At 35.9% G+C, this 23,601-nt stretch overlaps 1 protein-coding gene across 1 annotated transcript; it reads right to left on the reverse strand.

Moving 5' to 3' along the window:
• Positions 1-160: 160 nt before the first annotated feature.
• Positions 161-21,856, reverse strand: adam17a (ADAM metallopeptidase domain 17a). The gene is made up of 19 exons (XM_048192232.1): positions 21,431-21,856; positions 20,905-21,037; positions 19,571-19,704; positions 19,373-19,461; positions 19,082-19,259; positions 17,294-17,424; positions 17,079-17,165; positions 15,545-15,658; positions 13,421-13,562; positions 13,252-13,343; positions 13,011-13,163; positions 12,732-12,931; positions 10,173-10,276; positions 9,882-10,016; positions 8,819-8,946; positions 8,650-8,728; positions 8,457-8,545; positions 5,470-5,526; positions 161-1,116 (listed from the first exon to the last, which is right to left on the reverse strand). Exons 1-19 carry the CDS (start codon positions 21,543-21,545, stop codon positions 739-741), a joined length of 2,538 nt encoding a protein of 845 aa, XP_048048189.1. The 5' UTR covers positions 21,546-21,856; the 3' UTR covers positions 161-738.
• Positions 21,857-23,601: the final 1,745 nt, after the last annotated feature.

Genomic DNA, 23,601 nt, shown 5'->3' on the forward strand with positions numbered 1-23,601 from the left:
TGTCATCCAAGATGTTTATGTCTTTCTTTCTTCAGTTGAAAAGAAATTAAGGAAAACATTCCAGGATTTTTCTCCATATAGTGGACTTCAACAGTTACCAACAGGTTGAAGGCCCAGATTGCATTTTAAATACAGCTTCAAAGAGCTCTACATGATCCCAGATGAGAAAAAAACACCTTTAGATAATTTTTAACCACAAATGCTCATCTTGCACTAGTACTGTGATGCACCACACATTATGTAATCACATTGGAAAGTTCCGAGCAAGTGTTTTTTTTTTTTTAGACCGATGTGATTGTTTTGCTACATAAGACTCTTATTCCTCGTCTGGGATCATGTAGAGCTCTTTGAAGCTGCACTGAAACTGCGATTTGGACCTTCAACTCGTTGGAATGTTTTTGGATCTTCAATCCTGGAATGTTTTCTTCAAAAACCTTAATTTCTTTTCAACTGACGAAAGAAAGACAAACATCTTGGATGACATGGGGGTGAGTAAATTATCAGGAAATTTTCATTCTGAAGTGAACTAATTCTTTAAGTGACACTATATTTGTAACAATTAACAATTGTAATTAAAATAATGCTACAAAATTTTTAAGAAACAACCGAAATGTGTCAGCAGTCTACACATCACATACACTTTTAAGTGCACCAACAAAACGAAGCCTGATTGCACCCTGTTTATCAAGGCTCTTGTCTCAATCGAGTGATATTTGACATAAATATGAGCCTGTGTCTTCAGCACTCGGTCTCCTTACTGTCAATGCGCGCCTGTCTCGTCAGCCGTCTCTTGTCCCCGCGGGATGGCACTGCCTGTCCGGTGAGGTCCTCGAAGGACCTGGCAGCTGTGCTGCTTGGAGGGAAGCCTTCCTCCTCGTCCGGGTGAGAGGAGTCGCCGCTGGGGTCCTCCTCGATGGTGTCCATTCGCAGCTGATCCGCTCTGGGTGCGGCGGAGAGGTTGGCAGGGTCTGGGGCGGCGAGCGTCTCCTGTGCCGATGAGACGCCGGGGCCCGTGGGGCCCAGTGAGGGCTGAGGTCGTGCTGCCGCTGAATGCAGATGAGGGGCCTTGACAATGCGGAGGGGCGCCGATTCCAGACCGCTCAGTATCTCTGCGCTCTAAGGGTAGAAGTTTGTGACAGAATCAGTAAGGGAGACTTCCAAACAGGTTATCATGGTATTCACTACATAACTAGGGATGGGCACGAGTACTCGGAAGTGACAGCAATGATCGATTATGAACAGTGTTGGGGTAACGCATTACAAGTAACACAAGTTACGTAATATGACTACTTATTTAACAAGTAATGCATTACTTTTAAATTTGTTACAAAATATTTAAGTTACCAGTTGTTTGCAACCTTTTTGATTAGAGGCCCCATTGTCCAACACAATAGTCCCCTTTCAGTTAATTATTTTGTCCATTAAAACTATTTTATTATCAGAATTACATATTTAAATGTTCCCATGAATATGCTAATTAGTCGCCTCCTCCACTCAATCACACCAGCTCGGACTCCCTGATCCACTCGGTCAACTATAGTAACCATAATGGCAAGTGAAAATATTGGTTTAATTCAGCTATATACAGTGCACAGCATAAATGAGTACACCCCATCTGAAACTTCTGAAAGTCAGCCATTACTCAATTACTTAGAGGACATGTTAGGGTTCTTTAGAGATATGATGTTCCAGCAAGTCTGCTTAATCAATTACCAAAGAAGCATGTCAAAATTATTCAGGAAAATAAGATTTACTTATCAAGGTGATAAAATGTTGTGTAGCAAAAATGAGTACACCCTCCTAAAAGTTACTAAATAAAATGAAATAAAATTTTTCTGGTGTAGGTTTAAGGCAATGTTTGATCAACAGGTAAGTATGTTGAACCAAAACATTTAAAGAGAAGTCATTTCTTGACAATTAAAAGTGTTATATAGCCCACTGAATCATTCTCAGACTTAATGCTGACAACAATGGAACTGTCAGGAGACGTATTTCTCTGCACAAAAGAGGACAGTGGTACAAGAGGATTACCAAATCATTGTTTTAAGTGTGAAAATATAGCAAAAGTATTCAAAAGAAATTCAAAAACAATGGACTTGTGACAAGGCCCCTGAAATAATCAGGTCTTAATTTTAAGCTTTCATTTAGTGATGAGGGATTTTTTTGCTAGACAAAAAGCAGGAGAAATACCAAGCAAGTGTCTCAGAGCCAGCAAAAGCTATGAAAAGAGTGACTGTTTATCTCACAGAGTAAGATGCAGCCTACAGAAATGACATGCTTGGTTGTTGTTCTCACTGGAACTACCTACTGTAGCCAAAACACAATAAAGTCTGTTAGCCATTTCCAAAGCCCATATTTACAAAATATAGTTTCTGGGAATCAATACTCTGGTCTCATGAGACCAAGTCTATCATTTTGGATCTAACAGCACCCAAAATGTTCTGGTGTTGCTAGAGGAGGAGTACAGTGAGAAGTGCCTGGTTCCCACAGTAAAGTTCAGTGGTAGTAAAGCTCTTATATAGGGATGTATGAGTGCTGAAGGTGTGAGGAAGTTGTGCTTTATCAATGCTGTCATGAATTCCCACACCACTGTGTAATTTAATACACAAACTTGAAACAGAAGATGTTACCCTTTCCTCATTCCCTGCATTGTTGGGCATTTTTTCAACATGACAATGTGGATATGCATTCTCCCAAGGTGAAAAACCTTCTGTGGACATGTATTGCAATCAATCTAAAAACTCTTGAGCGCCTGTGGGGGATTCTGAAGAGACGAGTTGAGTAACGCTCCCTATTAAAGATCAGGGCATTTAAGGAGCTCATCATCCAGGAGTTAAACAGGACAGATGTGACAATTTGTCATGAAATTGTACACTCCGTGCCAAGAAGGTTCAGAGCAGTATATTCAAAATTATGGAGGGCATACTAAGTGCTAGAATATTATACATTTGTTGAATTAAATCTAGGGTGTACTCATTTCTGCAATCCTTAATTTAAACAAAATTGGCCAATTTACTAATTTTATGGCTTTTAATGACATATATTTCTCAGTTTTTATTATGTATATGTATAATACATTTTAGTTTTGCCATCTTTCCATGAATTGTATTGGTGATCATAAAGAAAATACATCTTTTGTATTCGTTCAGAGGGGGTGTACTCATTTATGTTGTGCACTGTATAAGAGGAAGAGTGAATTATTAATATCAGAATGGAAATGTGGTTTATGTATCGCTCTCTACAATGTCGGAGACATAAAAGTAATTGACATGATTAGCCTTTGACTTGACTACTTTATCAAATAGCTAATTAATGTGTTGCTAATGTTACACAAACCATGTTCCCGTTCGCCATCTCACAGTCAGACAGCTGCCTTCTAACAATCAGTGTCCTTAGAAATGCTTTGAACAACTCAGAACGTCAGTGGAGGAAAGCCCCGTCCCGCACATTGACGGGATTGGTTACATGTTTGTGATTGTAGGAAATGGGGTTTTTGAGACGGTCTTTGGTTCACTGCAGTTTTAAGGAGAAAATACTCAGCAATGGTGCTGAATGATGAATTTGCACATGGTTTGTCTAAAAGCATATTAAAAACAACACAGACATATAAACAACATTAAATACTTACCTTCTTTAAAGATCCCCTATGATATTAGTTTTTAAAACCATGAGTATTGCATGGAAGCTTGTTTCCACTATAATAAAAAAGGTGATTGTGATTTTTTATTTCACAATTCTTGACTTTTTTTCTCAGAATTGTGAGATATAAACTCACAATTGTTAAAAAGTCAAAATTGAGAGATATAAAGTCAAAATTGCGTGTTATAAAGTCAGAATTGTGAGATATAAAGTCAATTGTAAGATATAAACTTGTAATTGTGTTATAATGTGCGATTGTGAGGGAAAAAGACTTTACAGTATATTTCACAATTCTGAATTTATAACTCGCAATTGCATGTTATAAAGTCAGAATTGCTTGATAAAAACTCGAAAAAAAGAGAGTTGCGACTTTTTATCTTGCAATTCTGACTTTATAACTCGCAAAAGCGAGTTAAAATCTAACAATTCTAAGAAAAAGTCAGAATTGTAAGATAGTCGCAATTACCATTTTTATTTTTTCTATTTAGAGGTGGAAACAAGCTTCCATAGTATTGAAATATGAAATGAATTAAACAATATATTTTATGATTCTAATTCCGATTCTGTATGTTTTTCAATAAAAATAATGGGAAAAAATAAATGATTTTAGTTTACATATTGATTTTTTTGTGTTTTTAGCAATTTAATTGTTTTAATTATTATTATTATTATTTAATTTAATCATTTTGAATCGCCCTGGCCCCCTGTTTAAGAACCACTGATCTAGACATCGCAATGAAATAAAACAAAGGGTTTCAAGAGCATGAAATAAAGTGTTTTGAACTATCTTAAAACAGTGACTGATTAACAGCTAGACACAATGGGAAAACATCTGCATGATGCTTGTGTATGTAAACCAACTACTGATTCACCAAAACCTTATTTTTTTTTTTTTTTAAATTTAGCCTTTTTTTGCATTGTTTAAAAATACTTTATAATAGCATTTTTTGAAAATTCACCATAAAAGAGGGTAGAAAATAAAATTAAAACAAAATATTCCTGTTTTTTTGTAACCTCTAGGATCTAATTTTGATCAAGTCTACATAATTATTAATGCACAATCTTTAATACGGTATAAATTTAGAACAAAGTCCAAAGGAAATCTATTACAATAAGTAAAAATAATAATTAAAAATTTAAACAAGCAGTTATAGCGTTCAGATTTAATGTATCTGTCAAGTACGAGTAGACAAACTGATGCCCATCCCTATGCATAACATGAACAGCATGCTACACTTCAGTTAGATGCAGCAAAATTTGCGATCCATTCACAGCTCTTGAACCAAATCAAATGAACAGAAGGCCATCCGTAGCGTATGCAGTATCGGGAGAGTTTCAAAGCCGTGCATTTAAAACGCTCAAGTACCGAACTGCATCCAAAAAACGCTGAATCAGGAACCGCCAACACATCCTCATTGACACTGAATGCACGAGACATACAGGACAAGCTGAACTAAACTCAGTCGGCCCATCGGACACGTCATAACCAGCGCGTTCCGACTCGTCACACTCAGGGGGGAGCACAGTAGAGCGGGGGGCCGTAAGACGCACACTCACCTGAGTTGAGAGCTCTACTACACACCTCCACCACCATCTGCTGCAGTTCCACAAGGGTCAGAGCAAACAAGCCACAAGTCATACATGTGCAGCCATGCTCGCCCCTACTAGCCCTGATAAAAGACGCCACGCTAACTGAATTAGCAAGTTATTATGTTACTTTGGGATGTTTTTAATGCAGGTTTAGTGTGTTAGTCTGTTAGTATTCTGATCTCCGCTGCATGAGGAAGGAGTCCATCGTGGGAGTTGTAGTTTTGTGACAGAAGGACTTACACTGGGGTACATCATAGTTTTGGAGTTTTCCTCATATTGTTGATCCAGTTTCTTGTCCTATAAACAAGCAAAGAGAGATAATCACTGTAATGTCTTGTTTAGCCAAAAACAACAATTCTGTCATCATTTAATCACCATAATGCCTTTACTTCTGTGGAACATGGTTTCTGAAAATGACAGCAATACAAATGAGACTTTGACAAAATACCAACAAATTGCAGTCTGTTCCTCACAGTGTTCCTGTTGAACTATTAAAAATAGTTTTTGGTCATTGAAAAAAAATCTGAAATAAAATAAAATGTAAATCAGACGAAAAACTTAAAGGAGTACTTAATTGCTGGCAAAATGAGATTTCAACAACGCTTAGCTGACTATACAGTAGAAAGGCGAAATTTTGGGCTGCTGTCTTTCCTTGTGCTAAATAGGTAGGAAAACTTCAACACCCACAATGCACTGGGTATGTTGCCATCCAAGGCCATTCCCACCAGTCTGTGTGAATACGCTCAACCCGAGTCAAATACCGCATTGCTTTTGTAGGAAATACTTCATAGCAAACTTTTAGTCAAGAATTCAAAGAGCATTTAGCAGGAGTTGAGTGACTTTGGGTTTCCAGTGAAGAACCCAGCACGTTGTAGTCAGTAGGGCAGGGTAAAAAATATTGATTTCTCGATTTTAATCGTTTCTCATTTTTATGAACCGATATCGATTCTTAAATCCCAAGAATCGATTAGTCTGTTTTCAGTTGATGAATGAGCAGAACATGTAGCACGCCTCCCATCCAATAAATCGCAATAATCTTTGTGCTTTGTTACTTATGATATGAAGCAAAGTCTCAGATTTCAAATGATGTCCATCTTATTATGAGATTCAAAAATTAAATACCGTTTTGGCGCTGTTTAATGTGACGTGATAGATCGCAGTAGCAAAGAGAAGTTAAAGAGAAGCGGCATCACGGAACGCACGTGAACATCCTCTCCTCCGCTTTAATACCAGTTACAGCGTGAAATAAACATGGATAAACATCTGAAGGCATGTTAAAATATACAGTACAATCATGTCTCGTGTAATCGCTCAATCAGTGTTTCAACCTCGGAAAGACGTCAGTAATAAAACAGCTTGTAAACAATGTCACGTAACGTCACATTTACCTCAGAAAAACATATTCAGTGACCATAAACTCATTAGTCAGCTAGAAAATGAACTCTAGAAAGCAACATTCTGATAAACATAGCTATGCACCGTTATATATTCATTATAATTTTTAATGTTCTTCAATATTTAATGCATGTTTGAATAAATCAGTTATGATAGCCGCGATTTAAAGGTCCCGTTCTTCGTGATCCCATGTTTCAAACTTTAGTTAGTGTGTAATGTTGTTGTTAGAGTATAAATAAAATCTGTAAAATTTTAAAGCTCAAAGTTCAATGCCAAGCGAGATATTTTATTTAACAGAAGTCTCCTACATCGAACGGCCAGTTTGGACTACATCCCTCTACTTCCTTCTTTAATGACGTCACTAAAACAGTTTTTTGACTAACCTCCGCCCACAGGAATACACAAGAGTTGCGTTTGTAGAGTGTGTTTGTCGCCATGTCGTCGAAACGCTGTTATTTTCATCCCGCAGTCCAATCACCGGGTCTGATTCCGGCTCAAATTGATAGGGTAAAATTAAAGACATGTTTACAATAACACTGAGCGCATGCATCTCCACGTTATGGTAAGAGGCGTGACCTTTCCGGGCAAGGAGCGCTAAGCTGCTGTCGAATCACAACACAGGAACCGCTGGCACAATCAGAACTCGTTACGTGTTTCTGAAGGAGGGACTTCATAGAATAAGGAAGTCATCAGCCCGTTTTTATGACAGTGGAAACAGCGGTATACAGATAAGTAAATTATGTGAAAAATACTGTTTTTTTTTTTACACGCGAAACATGAACACATGTTATATTGCACACTATAAACACAATCAAAGCTTCAAAAACGAATTGGAGTAGAAATATGATTATGTAATTCTAAACTTTATTTATAATAAAAACATCATTGAGTGTAATTTAAGTGTTTGTATATTTAACCTTCAATATTATTATAGTAGTACCAACTGACTCCCATGTGTAGTTTACAGCATTAGTTGAGAGATTTTTTTCCTCTAGAAAATTTGCCATGTACTGTAACTGAAATACTACATCCAAAATAATCAATATCAAATCGAATTGAAAGCATGTGAATAGCAATCGAATTGAATCGTGAAAATTGTGTCGATACCCAATCCTAGTCGTCAGTGGCTAAAGGCTGCAAAGAATCATAAATATGAAAAATCTGAAAAACCTTGGTGTTTGTAGACAACATTTCAAACTGGATGACCACAAACAGCGTTTTAGGCCAAATGGTGGGGAAAACTGAAAAAAAACTGCCATACGGTAGAAAGATATTGGTAAGAAAGATATAAGAAAGATACGATTTTTGAACAATGTAAGGCTGAACACCGTTACTGACAATCCTCATTTTGGCTGCGTGAGATTCTCCAGCTTTGTTGTTGTTGAGCAACCGACGTGCGATCTGTTAAAGCTCCGCCCTCTTCTGGAAAGTGGGCAGGGAGCAGCAGCTCATTTGCATTTAAAGGGACACACTCAAAAACGGTGTGTTTTTGTTCACACCCAAATAGGGGCAAATTTGACAAGCTATAATAAATGATCTGTGGGGGATTTTGAGCTGAAACTTCAGACACATTCTGGGGACACCAGAGACTTCTATTACATCTTGTAAAAGAGGCATAATAGTTCCCCTTTAAATTAAATGAATCACATTCACTTGTTGCATGTACAAGAGCAGCTTGTATATTCTACCACATAAGTTTCACAGTAGAGAGTCACAGAGGATTAGAAATACATGACGGTGAGTAAATGATGACAGAATTTTCATTTTATATGGACTATCCCTTTAAGAAAACTCAATTCAGAAAAATATATTGACTGTGAAATAAGTCTTACCACACAGTGCACCAGTATGCTTAGAGGAATCCAGAACACGAGAGAGAAGACCACCACTGATCCCACTATGTTGTCAGCCAAGAACTTCCCTGTACATTGACAGAAAAGAGGCACCATTGGCATTTACAAAATACACAGAAAAGACAGATATCATTGCATGATTCCTGGCTAAATTCACTCTGCTATACCTTACCAAATGTGTTGATGTCCAGTTTGTCTATAAAGTCCCATAAACGTTCAATGACATCTTGGACTTGCTTCATGCATTTACCCTGAAATGAACAACACCACAGCATTTATAGAAAACACTATGAAATCTGATAAATGATTATTGTCAAAACATAGACAAGCAATGCACTCACGGCCCCGTCACAGAAGCCAACGGTACAGGGTTTGCCCTTGCGCAGGTAAAGATATGACCCTTTACTATCAAAGGGAGTGCACAGCCCGTCTTTTCTTCTACAACACACTTTACATGAGTGTTCAGTCTCTGAAAAACATCACAGCAAATGGATGAACTCAGCACTTTTGCATTCATAATGGAGGCTAAAACAGTAAAAATGATTATTATATTGCATATTTTGGTACTAGTTTCAGTGAACAATGACCATCCCAATTAATAGACCAATATCAGGCCAGTTTGAAATGACACTCGCTGATATATGTGCAGGTTCTGTTTACATTTATTAGGAGTGTTGTGTAAAATAGCCTAAATATTCCTATAACTTCAGCCTTTTTATACATCGTACATGCTGTCATTATATAGGGAAGACTGGGGATAAAAGTCACACGGTCTGTATTTACACTATCAAACATTTGGGGTCAGTGAGGTATTTTATTTGCTGTTCTACTTAAAGAAACTTGACAAAATAAGAAATGTTTCTTAATCAGCATATTAGATTGATTTCTGAAGGATCATGTGACACTGAAGACTGGAGTAATGATGCTGAAAATTCAACTTTACCATGACAGGAATAAATCACATTTTAAAATATATTCAAATAGAATAGTTATTTTAAATTGTAATAATATTTTGACAATAATTAATGTTTATAATCAAATCAATGCAACCTTGGTGAACATAAAACTCTTCTTTCAAAACCATGAAAAAATCTAACAGAGATTAATAGAATTAATTAATAAAAAATAATTAATCACAAAAAATCTTTTTTTTCCCTGTGCAATAATAATGTAAATGTTCAAAAGCTTTATTTTAGCCAAGATATTAAGGTCTGTGTCTATATGGAAATTGAAAAATATCAACTGAAGTAATAAAAATTGTGACAACTAGCCTCAGTCTGCCATATATAGAAACAACGTTATTTTGCTCATCGCTGCTCACTATGTATCAGCACTAGTCATTTAAACAGATATCTCTGTTGGGCACTAGTGTGAACACAGAGGAGGGTTTGTTGAGACATTTACCGTTGCAGGCGCAGGACTCAAGGTTATGCAAGGCCTCACAGAAAGGCTTGCACTCGCCCTTCTGACATCGACCCTTGTCCACACACTCTGTATCATCAGCCAGGTTACCAGGTGTGGGGCATTCACTGCTCTTGCCTGGAATATACAAGAGTAAAAAAACAAAAAAACAAAACAAAAACCAGTTAAACCAAACATAAGTTGTGTGGTCAGTAATGGTCTGGATACACTACACTGACATTGGGGAGTTATTATGTTATTATTTGCCATTTAAGTTAATGTAAGCAGACTGACCTGTGCACCTCGATATGCTCTTGCAGGTGGCATTGATGGACTCCTGACAGATCTTATCTGCTTTTTCAAACTTACACTCCTTGCAGCAGGGGCTGTTCCTGTCACTGAGGGTCACAGAGAACAATATCAGGCACAAATACTCATAGCAACAATGACCTTAAGAAAACCACAGTTCTCAATAAGAGTGTTTTGAACTGCAGTCGTCATCAGTCAGGCTATGGAAGGAAAAAAATTTATTACATGCAGGGCTTGACATTAACTTTTTTGCTCACCAGCCACTGTGGCTAATGGTTTTCCAGCGTTACTAGCCACTCAACATTTTCACTGGCTAATTTTGACATTGATATAATGAGGAAAAATTGCCATGTGATATTTTTTATTTTATCTTATAATTTGGCAGCAGGTATATTAGGCTGCTGTCACTATAAGACCTGATGTATTATACTGTTACACATGCATTTTCTTTCTCAACTGTTTAAGTTTACTTAAAGGTGATAGAGAGGATTTTTTCGTCGACTGAGAATCCAAAGACTGTTACTCAGTTTTTGAAATGAGCGCATGCGTAAGAACAGCCCCCCTCCTTCACAGCTCATTTCAAAGGAACGCCTCCCAAAACTCGTGCACGAGTATCGGAACACGAGTGTTTATCACCGGCATTCGCTGTGTCGTGTTAGTGGATTCATTATGTCGGACTCACCGCAGGTAACTCATAATCTGTAGTTGTTATTCCTGTCTCCTGACAAAAACATTGCATGCAGCGCCTGTGGAGTGTGGAAAGTTACTAGAGAGCGCAGCCGCGCTCGTCTCTCACAAGGAACGTCATGGCAGTGATTGACAAGTCAGAGGGTTGTTTTTAAGGCCCTACCTCGTGCACAGATGATGTATATTAATATTATTACTTTCAGTGCACCTAATAAATAGTCTTTTATCAGTTAGTAAAGACAGTTTCAAGTAATATTGCAAAAATGTATAAAACAAAACATCCTCTTTAGCACCTTTAAAACATAACTGACTGTGTTTACATGAATACTTGCCAATACCGGCATTTTGGCATTATTTTGTGTGTATTTGACTGTTTAAGCTCAATAAGCAGTAAAAAATAACTCAATTTAGTGCTGAGAGGAGGCTTTATGTGTGCGCACTTTGGGTGTGAGCACAAAATCTGCGAGAATGAGTAAAATTATGCGCAGTACGCGCAATCCCATGCCGAAATTCAAGCCCTGCTCATCGATATTCATCCAGAGCAAATGACGCGAGTGAGTGAGGGGAGGCGGGTTTGTGTATCAATTCGCTGTTGGAGAGATGAGAGAGAGAGAAAGCGCAGCTGGTATCATATCTGTTCTGCAGAAAATGAGCATGGGAAGCATTTCAGATGTTTCAGTATCGATATGTATCGAAAAAAATCCGTATTTCTGACAACACTTCATTGCACTTAGTTGGGTCTAGCATTTGGCAAGTGTTAATGTCAAGCCCTGTACATATGTCATTATCCAACAAAAAATCATTATAATATGGTGATTTGGTGCTCAAAAACATTTCTTACTATTATCAGTGCTAAAACAGTTGTGCAGCTTAATATTTTTGTGAAAACAAGATTTCAGGATTCTTTCATGAACAAAGTTCAAAAGAACAGTATTTATTTTATTATAAACTTTTGTAACATTGTAAATGTTTTTTTTTTTTTTCAAAACACTTTTGATCAATTTGATGCATCCTTGCTGAATAAAAGTATTAATTTCTTTAAAAAACAACTTTTGAATGGTAGTGTATACACATATATCTCAATTTTGCAATAAATATATACTAATGTCTAAAAAAAGATCAATAGTTTTATATTATAGATTTTATTTGATAACGTCATTTATTGTGCAAAAAAAAAGTACTTTTTTTTTCATTTTTTTTTTTTAGTATTATTAAATTATTTGAACTATTTTATGTATTTTTTAATTTAATTTATTCATATTCTATTAACTTAATTTATTAATATTGTAATTAGGGCTGCACGATTAATCGCATGCTATTCTCACGCGCATTTCGTCAGTAAAGCCGGTTCCCTGATTACCGATAAATCACCATCACCTGCTTTCAAATGAAGCGGCATTTAATAGACAGAGCCGTAGGTCACTGAAAAGCCACGCAATATCGCGTTCATATCGCAGATGAATCGCCTGCGATAATGAACGCGATATTGCGTGGCTTGTCCGTGAACTACGGCTCCGTCTATTAAAAGGCGCTCCGTTTAAAAACAGGTGATGGCGATTTAGCGGTAATCAGGGAACCGGCTTTACTGACGAAATGCGCGTGAGAATAGCATGCGATTAATCGTGCAGCCCTAATTGTAATACATGTCAGAGCTTGTTGGTTTGGCTCATGGCTTAGATAGGGTATTTTTTAAAATCCCTATGAAGGCAATAATGGGGAAAAATACTTCAGGAACAAAGACCAAATAGTTAAATAGTGGGCGGTCACTGTTGTGATCTAGGTTTGGGCAAAGTTGATGCTGATGATCTCAAAAATGCTGATATGTTGGTCTATCACATTCACTGTTAGCGTCTTTACCTGCATAGTGCATCCTTCTTGAATTTGCACTTAGCTGTGCAGCAGGGGTCATCATTGAGATGAAGCAGTCCAGGGTCGCAGTCTTCGTCCTCCTCCACACGGGAGTTCCCACACAGCTTACTGCTCCTCTCCTTAAAGCACTGATGGGCCTTGATCTTTAACGCCTTACTGACCGAGGTCTTGCTACAGTTGGAGAAGCGCTGAGGGAAACAATAGGTGAGTGAGAAAAAGTAACTACATGTTAAAAGGAAATAATCAGCACAGGATGGATAATAATACCTTGTTGTTGATGTGATCTCCGCTGACCGCAATAGGGTACATGACATATTTGCCACCCTGGTCGTCATTGGGCGCACAAGAAACTATGTTGTCTGGATCGTGTTCAGCTCCGAAGTTGTGTCCGAGCTCATGAGTGGTTACAAGATCTGCTTCCTGGATAGACAATATATCATTGTGCTTCCTAATGAAAACATCTAGTATACAGAATCCAAGTGTTAATGTTAAAGCAATGCATGCAAACCTTAGTCAGAATAGTTTTTCCATAATTCATGGTGCTTGTCAAGCCAGTGTTCAGGTAACTGGGTTTCTTGACAGTCTGGGATGGATAGTATGCTGTAAGACAAAATGAATGTGCAAAGTCAAGCACTGTTGAGTGGAATTCCACTGATCACAGTTGTAAAGATCCTTACGTTTAGGGCAGAGTCCTCCCAATCCCTGTTTGGATGGGGCCACGTATGCCAGACCCAGAGTGCCATCGTCAAAGTCCTGATAGGTGAAGAGATGGGCGAGGCAAACTGTAGAGGCGTTGTCTGCGATGTCATAACTGAATTGCTAAAGAGAACAGAGAGAAAAATGAGAAAGTCAGGGTCTACGAATCTGTGCTTCAAGGCTGCTCACACACAAAAACTAAATAAATAAATAAAAATTTGATGAGGGAGCCATTGGCCCTTAAAAAATGAAATATTTAGAAGCTATTAAAGATGGTTGTTCAGAAGCTTCTTTGTATTTTAGTGTAAATTTGTTATATAATAAATTCACTAAAGTGATCCTGGTTATAATTGTGCATTATGTTTCTGAGAATACTTTGGTTTGTAAAATGTTGTACAGAAACTTGCCCTTAGAGTCGATTCGACCAATAATATTTTCATAAAATAATTGTTGTATAGTGTTTTTAGAACACCATTAATTAATTCATTTAATAATTAATTTAAATAACATTTTGAATATGTATCTTTAACCCTTGTGTGTCAATTTTAAAAAGTTACACATTGGTCCAAAAACTGTTAAAACTTTGAAGCTTGGAAGCACAGACTCAAGTTTGGTCTTATTTTAAAGAAGACCCGTGGCAGATTATTGTTGAAGTAAAAAAAAAAAAAGTTTAAAAAGTGAAATAAGAAAGTTAATGAAAATGATTTATGAACATTATTTTATGTAAAATATATTTTTATTAAACATGTTGAAGTCTAAAAATCTGCTAGAAAAATCAAAGCCGTAAATAAAAACAGGTTGTGTTCCAAATTTGAGGTTGATCGCTCAAAAAATGAGCTTTCAGTAAGATTTTGTTTGGGTGCAGTACCACATTTTCCCCATTAGATGCCAGCAAAGCTCCACTGGTACCACAGTGGTTGGATTTGTAATTTGCAATACAGTAGAGTACAGTTTTTCTCTCTCAAATATTACAAGCACACTCACACAAAATTTTTATACACGCATATAAACCACACTCTGACAACCATACAAACACACCCACGCAATTATAGCTGCATAATTTATCCGACTGGCTCTATAAATATGCAGAAGCAGAAAACAGGAATGAAGCGAGTATTTCCTTTATTGGACAAACCTAAGAAAATGGCACCATTTAGTAAAAAATAGTAAACATTTTGAAGCCTTGCCAACAGAACGAAAGCCTATTAACAAAGATTGCATCATTTTATATTTTAATGGCCCTAGGATTAAAAATTGCAGTTTCAATGGGGGCATTTTTGTCCTTAAGGTTCTGAGTGGAACTATTTTGTGTACCTTTCCTTTTTAAAAGGAAATGGGGGTTAAATAGTAAAATTCCAATAAAAATACACACCTGTGCCAACATTTATGCAGCTGGCATTAACACAGGTAAAATGATCAAACAAAACAAAACTGAAAAATACAAAAATGTCCATAAGGATGCACAAGGGTTAAAAACACATTTTGTATGCTGTCACTAAATAGACTGATGTAAGATTCACAAACCTAAAATATATCACAGTAACGGATCTTGGTTTATTTCGAATTAAAAGAAAAATCACTTATGGTTCAGCAAGGGACCATTCACATAGAATTCCATTGTTTTTTTTATGTAAATGCACTAGAATGATGTGTTTTGCAGCATCTCATGCATGAAGCTGTTCTAAAAAAATGTTTTCAAGTTAAAAGTTCAACTTTTAAAAAACAAGTCTCTAGGTCTTGCATTCCCCCCCCCCCCATCATTCCCCATTTTTAACCACAAAAACACGTTCTATGTGAATGGTCCCTTAGGGATTCTGTTGTGAACAGTGATTCAAACAAGAGTCACTGTTAGTGAATCAGACCTGTCATGCTGTCATCATTTATTTGTGCATGAAACATTGGCGCACACCCTAACCAGATGATATCTGACGAATCCCAACTGTCTTCATTTTGAAATGCTGTCTTAATAATATATTTTTTTAAACTCAGCCAATAACATCTGATCTGAATATAAAGCACAAACTTTACTAACCCCATAACAGATTGTTATGTGGATTGATCATAACATTTTGGCCTGTGTATATTTCCAGGGACATGGCACTTACTTCCAGAAGCTTCTTCACATCCCAAACACCGTCGCTTCTTCCAAATGGGCTTCCATCCATGTTGTAGTGTATCCCTCCTGGGGCAACTTTAGTGGGCTGCTTGTTTATGATTATCTGTCGGCATATTTATATCTTAGACGGCAAGATATCACTTATTGATAAAACTTTGAACATTAAAATGAAGTAATAACAAGCTTTTAAAAAGGCAAAGCATTGAGCACATGAACTCCATGCATGAAATTGAGTTTGTCACAATGGGAGAAAATATAGATATCAAAAGCCACTTCCAAGAAGGGCCAAAATTAAGTCACACCTGGAGTTTGCTACAAGCCATGTGGCAAAATCTGGAAACTTTGGTGGTCTGATGAAACTAACATTAAGCTCTTTGTATTAGAGTTGAGTCAGCTGCTATGGTGACTTTGACTTTGAGTCACCAGTTCTACCAATGATCAAGAATGAGAAAATCAGTGTTGCATTGGGACAATCCCATGAATCTGTATGACTTTATTTCTTCTGTGGAACACAAAAGGAATATGAATAATGTCCTGGTTGTTCTTTTCCATGCAGCCTGGAGCTTTCACGCTTTAAAAGCTTTGTAAAGCAGAATAAAAGTATCATAAAAGAGGTTCATAAGACTAGTGTGTTGTATTACAAATCGTCTGAAGCCTTTGTTTGAGAACAGACTAAAATTAAGTCATTATTTACTGATAAACTTGTGAAATGTCCATTGAGTGAATAAATTGAACTCAAGAAATAGATCAGTTTGATCTTTTTGAATGAATCATTCAGAATGGTTTAATGAAGCAGTTTTGAGAAATCTGGACATTGTTTAGACATATGTCAAGATTTGCAAAGAATAACGACTTGAAAACTTGCTATATAATGCATAAGTAATATGGAATATGTTTTTAAGTGATTTTGCATCGTTTTTCATGCTTTTCAAGTTCCAAATGTTGAATTATCCCTTTAACAATATGAAGAGAAACTAAGGCCCCGGTTCCACCTGGTATTAAAATGCGTTTTAGTCGATCGGATCACAGGTGGATGACGTTAAATACAGGTCTAAAATGTTTTGAGCTTGTCCACTTTCGACCACTTCCAGAGGTAGTTGAAAACGCATTCGATCGGTTTGCTTTCGTATTGTAGACGCTCATGTGGTCGAATGTGTTTGAACAGCCACAAAAGACCACCTACTCTCCGCCTACTGACCTAATGCATAAACATTATGGGAAGCGCGCAGGCCAGACACGATTTAAAATTTGTTGAATACTCAAGTTTGGTTTGAAGATGAAAAACGTACCAAGCACAATGTTCTCACACCATTCCTGATTTCTAACACACACACAGCATAAATAAAAACACCAGGTGTAAATGGGTATGTGTCTCCCTCATCTACTTGTGATCCTACAGACCAAAAAGTGTCTCAATACAAGGTGTAAACAGGGCCTAGGAGAGTCAAACTCATCTACTGAAGTGATGTAGAAGAGAAAAGATGAAAACTGAGAAGGATGATTCCTCCGGTTATTTAGGTCACCTGATTAATCTGCACGCCGTAACCTTTAAATTCCTCATCCCAAGATGTGTTCCTATAGATATCATCCACTCTGTCTATCAGCTCAATCTGAAAGACATAAAACACTCAAATTCAATGCACTATCAATAAATCTGATATCATGCTGGTGTTTATCTGTACATGAACAATGACATGCCTCTTTTCCAGTTACAGTATATTTAGTGTGCTTTGCTCACCAAGTAGTTGAGGGTGGTGCTCTCCTCTCCACGGCCCATGTGCTTATAGAAGCGATGATCTGCCACTAACAGCAGCGGGCAGGTGTTCTTCTTGTGGCCATCTGTAGATCTTCTCTCTCTGTTGTGAGGCTCTGCATTCAAGACATAAAAAGTTACATCTAAACATGGTGCACTATGAGAAGAATTATTTCTGATTATTTATGTGAATCCCAAAGCATCAACATCAATAAATGGATCTACCCAATTTAAAGCTACACAATGGGGACTTCCATTAATATGATCATGGAGGACAAAGAATGAAGATGTTATTTGACTTATTATGCTTTGTCTCCAGAATATTCTCAATTCTCATGGCAGGAGGTCATTGCCGGGTGACTACATGCTTGAATGGGCGGCCTTTGTCAGACTAATGTGTAACTCCTACACACTCATGCAAGTATCCATCCTGCTCATCATGAGCATGCGATTAAACTGAATATCTATTGTCCATTTAGGCTGCTCTCATAAAGAAATGCGTCTGTCAAAATGGCTAAAAACAAGCTGTTGTTTAGCGGTTTCTGCCAATGAACCGGTATTTCTGAATGGGGTGATGCTGGGATTTAGTGGATTTGAAGCAAAAGTATTTGATGAATGTATACTATGTGCGGAGAGCATTCGCTCAATATCATTATCTCATTTTTGACAGAGATGGCGTTTAGCTGCTTTCGCATATGAACCAAGCGTGCCACACGAGTCCTGTAAAGTGAAGCTAAAGCATCCATGTATTCCAGTGGGATGTGAGACAAACTAAACAATTAAATTGCACTTCAAATATTTTCCAAAGACAATTTCTGTCATATTAGGCAGTTTTTATCACACTGGTGTTAGTTCAAGTGTTCATTCTTTAAATAAGTCTGGTTTTAGTTAGTTATTTGATGCTATAAAAACGTGAGTGTGACGTCATGATTGACGGCTTCTCTAGTAGTCACTGAGGCGCCAACTGACTTTTTTCTAGATCTTTGCGAGGTGACTGGAGCTTTAACTTTAATTTATACATTTCCATAACTGTTTATTTCACACAGACATAACGAGTTGTTCTGAGTTTGGGCGGGACCTTGATACCGTGGCTCCACTTCATGCTCACTACTGCGCAGACTCGGGTTTCAAGTTCACTATGCGCAGACTCGAGACTCAAGATGACATCGACATATAGACACACTGGCTTCAGTTACTACAATGGATGAGAGTGAAAGTGCGTCCTCCATATTTTTTTTTTTTTACAGTCTATGAACCCTTCATTTATACTACCATTCAAAAGTTAGCAACTGATTTGATTTTTTATAGGTTTTTGAAGAAAGTCTCTTGCGCTCATCAAGGCTGCATTTATTTGATTAAAAATACAGTAATATTATGAAATATTATTACAATTTAAAATAACATTTCGATTTTTGAACGTCACTTTTGGTCAATTTAATGCATCCTTACTGAGTACAAGTATTAATTTAACTTAATTTTTACTTAAAAAAACATGAATGGTAGTGTAATTCTGTTAGCATATGTTTAGAAAAAAAAAATATTTAGAAGATGATAATATGAGCGAGGCTTGATTTTATACATAAGGATTTGATTTGATTAGTGTAGCACTGCTCAAACTTGTCAATGAAATCTCCCACATAGTGGAACTAAAACTCTAGAACTTATTTCCACTACCTCTTCCTGGCACCTCCACTATCTCCTCATTCAAATCTCTAAAAATCTTTTCTCACAGTATTTTCAGCCTATTATTATTATGCATATGTAAATACACACCCTCCTCCGGTTCCGTCTGTCCTGCTGCTCTTGCCTCTTCTGGTAGGAGATCCTGGGAATCAGCGTTCACATATCCACACACTTTGGGTGAGGACAGTCGACTGATGTTCTTAATGTCTTCTGAGCGGTACACCAGCAAACGGCCATCAGGGGGCGACTCTGTAAACCGCCACAAGGGCTAACCAAGAAAAAAGATACTGAAACATACAGTAAAAAAATGTACTGTGTGAAATTAATTTTAAATGCCTTGCAGTATAAAAAAACATTGAGGAGCATGTGTAAACAAATCACCTCTACATTATATTCGGCCTCTTCAGTAAGAATGTGGGCTGAAAACTCGTCCCCATCTATGTGTGCCTGCACACGTGAGTGCTCCTCTCCTGTTGGGATAGCAAACAAAGATGTGTCAATGTTTGATAATGAATCATGGATGAAAAACAAGAAAATTCTGTTCTCAGCCAAGGCTAATATCCTCATTTCATGTCTTACCCACTAAGTGTCCTTTAAAGTAATTCTGTAACTGAATATCATATTGGTCCTCTTTTCCATTCTCATCTAAGAATACAGCCTTGAAGTTGTCCGTGAAAAGTTCTGTGTTTGTTGTCAAGTACAGTTGGAAGTGCCTTTGAAAAAAAGAGGTAAAATATGTTTTTAGTGCAGTGAAAATCAAAAATAAGAATCAGCCTCTAATCATGATTTCTTGAGGTCAGGGGTGGTCAGAGAAAAACAACACAAACACCCTCACAAATAATAATAAAACAAAGATATAATTAGATATATTAATAATAAAATAAATAAATGAATAAAAAATTATATATTTTTAATAGATAAAAATAAATAAAAATACAAAATAAATAAAAATAATTATTATTGTTACTATTTAATGAATTATTATTATTATTATTATTATTAGAAGTCAGGGGTGGTCAGAAAAGAATAACACAAACATTCTTTTAAATAAAAAAAAAGAATAGAATAAAAATAAAAATACATAAAATATATAAATAAAAAATAAATAATTAAATAATTAAAAAAAGAATACAATAAACAAACAATAAAACTATAAATAAAAAATTATTATTATTATTAGTAGTAGTAGTAGTATTATTAGTATTATTAGAAGTTGGGGTGGTTAGAATAGAATAACACAAAACATTCTTTCAAATAAAAAATAATACAGAATAGAATAAAAATAAATAATACATAAAATATATAAATAAAATAAATAAATAAATAAATAAGCAATAAAACTACAAATAAAAATGTATTACTATTATTATTAGAAGTTGGGGTGGTTAGAATAGAACACCACAAACATTCTTTTAAATAAAAAAAAAATAGAACAAAAATAAATAAAATGTAAAATAAATAAATACAAATAAATAATAAAATAATAAAACTAAAAATAAATAAAAATAATAAAATCATTTAAAAAATAAAAACAATAACTAACATAATTATTAATATATTTAGAAATTAGGGGTGGTCAGAGTCAGAGAATAATAACACAAACATTCTTACAAATAAAAAAATTGATATAAAATAGAATAACAAAACACAATAAATAATATGAATAAAAATTATAGAATATAAGAAAATAAATAAATAATATGAATAAGTAGAAATGCATAATAAGAGACATTAAAAATTAATTTGATACATACACAATATAATTAATATTTTAAATAATAAAGTAAGCTATTTAAAAATTAAAAAGTGTCATCTCTTTTTGACCTGCCATGAACAGCTGACTTGCAGGCTGATTTGGTGCTTTTTACAGTGTAATAGCAAGAGAGAGGCATGCATGGATTTGTGAACTTTACCTCTGAAGAGCTGTGAAGCTGACCAGCCGCTCCACATGTGATCGGGCATCAACTTCCCTTTTCCTGACCGAGTGAAGCTGGAGTCCTGATGCAGGCACCACCTCAAAGTCTGACAGTAATGAGCTAAGCGCATCTGGATGAAGTAATGCATATATATCACCATTCCTACATAACACCACTATTTATCCACACACACCTTTTAAATCCCAAAGCATCACCTCCAAAATATATAGGCCTATAAAAATTAAATACTACAGACTGTATGTTCATTTATATGATCATACAGTGACACAAACACAGACTCTACTGCCTGTCCATTCAGTCTGCAGATACAGCAACTTCCCTGTTGGAGGAAATGAACTAACACAAACAGTCATGACTGGGTCAAAACAGGAAAAGGAAGGAAGACTGAACTCACAAACCAGCACAACCCCCATATATCCCCATTTAAGAACACAATATATTCAGTTTTGACCCTGAATTTCCCTGTTGAGCCCATTTGAATAGCTTTCACAGAGTAACTTACCAAACTCTTGTACCTCTTCCTGATTTCTCAAGTCTTCTTCAACAGATGCTGGTTTCACAGCACAATGGACTAAAAGTGGAGCTAACAGCACTAAATAAAATATCAAAGACTCCATACTGGCGATGCAGCATCACTTCTGTCAAAGCACCATGTCTGGGTGTGAAGTTCTCTGCTGTCAACATCTACTGTCCGTTATTTACCAATATTCACGACCACTTTCTGTTCCGCTTATTAGACACAAGACTTCAAATATTATAATATTTGACAGGATGGGATCCGGGTGAATGCTGAATGTCCATAAATATGGGAAAATAGCCGCAGCTTTCAGCTAGTTTCAGTCCTTCCTCCACATTTGCACTGGATTCTGCTGCGATAACAATCTGAGGAAGAATTCCACCGACTCTACTTCCGGGCAACGACTGAATTCCCAGGAAGAGGGACTTTTATTTTGAATTTCATTTTAAAATCGACTTTCTACTGGTGTCGTGCTTTTATTTATTTATTTATTTATTTAAATTTATTTTATATTGAACACGATCAACAAAATATACATTTATAATGGCAGCCAGAAGTGAAAATAATTAAATAAATAATAAAGCAAGGCATACCAATAAAACTTGGTCTTTTCATTCATCGTTTTGTTTACGTTTATGGATACACAATGTAAACAGAATCAACATTACGTTAATGAAATATCCTGCTTTTTGTCATTTAATAACATTACAAATGCAGATAAATTTCCTTAGTAATATAAAACATTTTCAACAACAACAAAAAAATCTGTTTCCTAATTATATTAAATTATTAAAGGAAAAGTAGCCATATTTGGCAAACATTGTTTTATTTTTTCAGCACATCCTGAATTAACTTTTTTTTTTAATCTATGTTTTTAATTGTATTTTTTTTTTTTTACAGTGGCCTACTAAATGGTTTTCTTGACATTAGAACCAAAATGCAAATATAAACAAAATAACAGGTGAACATGAATACATTTTAATGTCACAGTGTTAGTGGCATAGATGATACAAAATGTGTTTTATTTTTGTATTTTTTTTTCCTCAAGACTTCACATACATGCAATTTTACACACAACTGTACAAGTGGAATTTGGTTCTGATTTACACAGAATAAAATACATATTTCCTTTGTGAAGTATCAAAAACAAACAAATGACATAAAAAGGCCATCTAAGGAAGAGTGAAAGGCAAAACCAGTTTTAAAAGCAATGGCAAAGGGGCACTTTCAAGGTCCCTAAAAATCCAGTCATGTTTTACAGGGGTACAAGTCAAAACAAATAAAATATTAATATTTGGAATAGGCAAAAGTCAAGTGTGAAAGACAGACATCAATACAAACAGACCACTGTAGTGAAAATGAAAAAAGACATGCTTTCCAAATTCTTGCTATAACTCCAAACTATAAGAGCTCACAGGAGTTTCATCTGGAGATCTGTGAATCTGCAAGGCTAGGCTTTATGCAACAAGCAAACAGGAACAATACAGTTTTTGGCTATTTGCAAGATCTATAGTGAACGTCACTGAGTATTTCCCAGTTTACATGTAAAGCCACAATTATTTCTAATTAGATTTAGGAACAAATTACATTTAAAACAGAAACGCAACCCCCAAAAAACAAAAAATCACTTGACTGAATGAACAGCCAAAAATGAGAATTCAATAACCCTGAAGTAAGGAAACGATTATATTGTACAACGAATATTTCTTAAACACTGCATACAATAAAAAAAGAACATCAAATGGACTATTACAAGAAAAAAAAACATACAAATGAAACACAAGTAGCTAAATTTATATAGCCCATACAACATCGAAGATCTGTTTTGAGTACATATTTACCCACTGTCAAAAAAAGTTCCCTCATCGATGTCTTAAAAACCTGCTTGGCACGATTGTCAATATATACATGTATATATAAGCATTCCTTCACATGAAATGGCCAAATGTTGCTGAATAATGAGCGTACTTAGATTCAGCTGGATCGAGTAACTCGTGTGCTATTCATAACTGACAATGATGCTGTGCTTTAATTTTATCATGCTGATATTTACTTATGATTACAAATCAGAGTAATGTAGCAAAATCAGTTTTGAGATCTATATCATGGCCATTTCATATACAACATTTTAAATACATATGCATAAAGGTATACCT

The sequence above is a fragment of the Megalobrama amblycephala genome, linkage group LG5, assembly GCF_018812025.1.
Source record: "Megalobrama amblycephala isolate DHTTF-2021 linkage group LG5, ASM1881202v1, whole genome shotgun sequence".
Lineage (NCBI taxonomy): Eukaryota > Metazoa > Chordata > Actinopteri > Cypriniformes > Xenocyprididae > Megalobrama > Megalobrama amblycephala.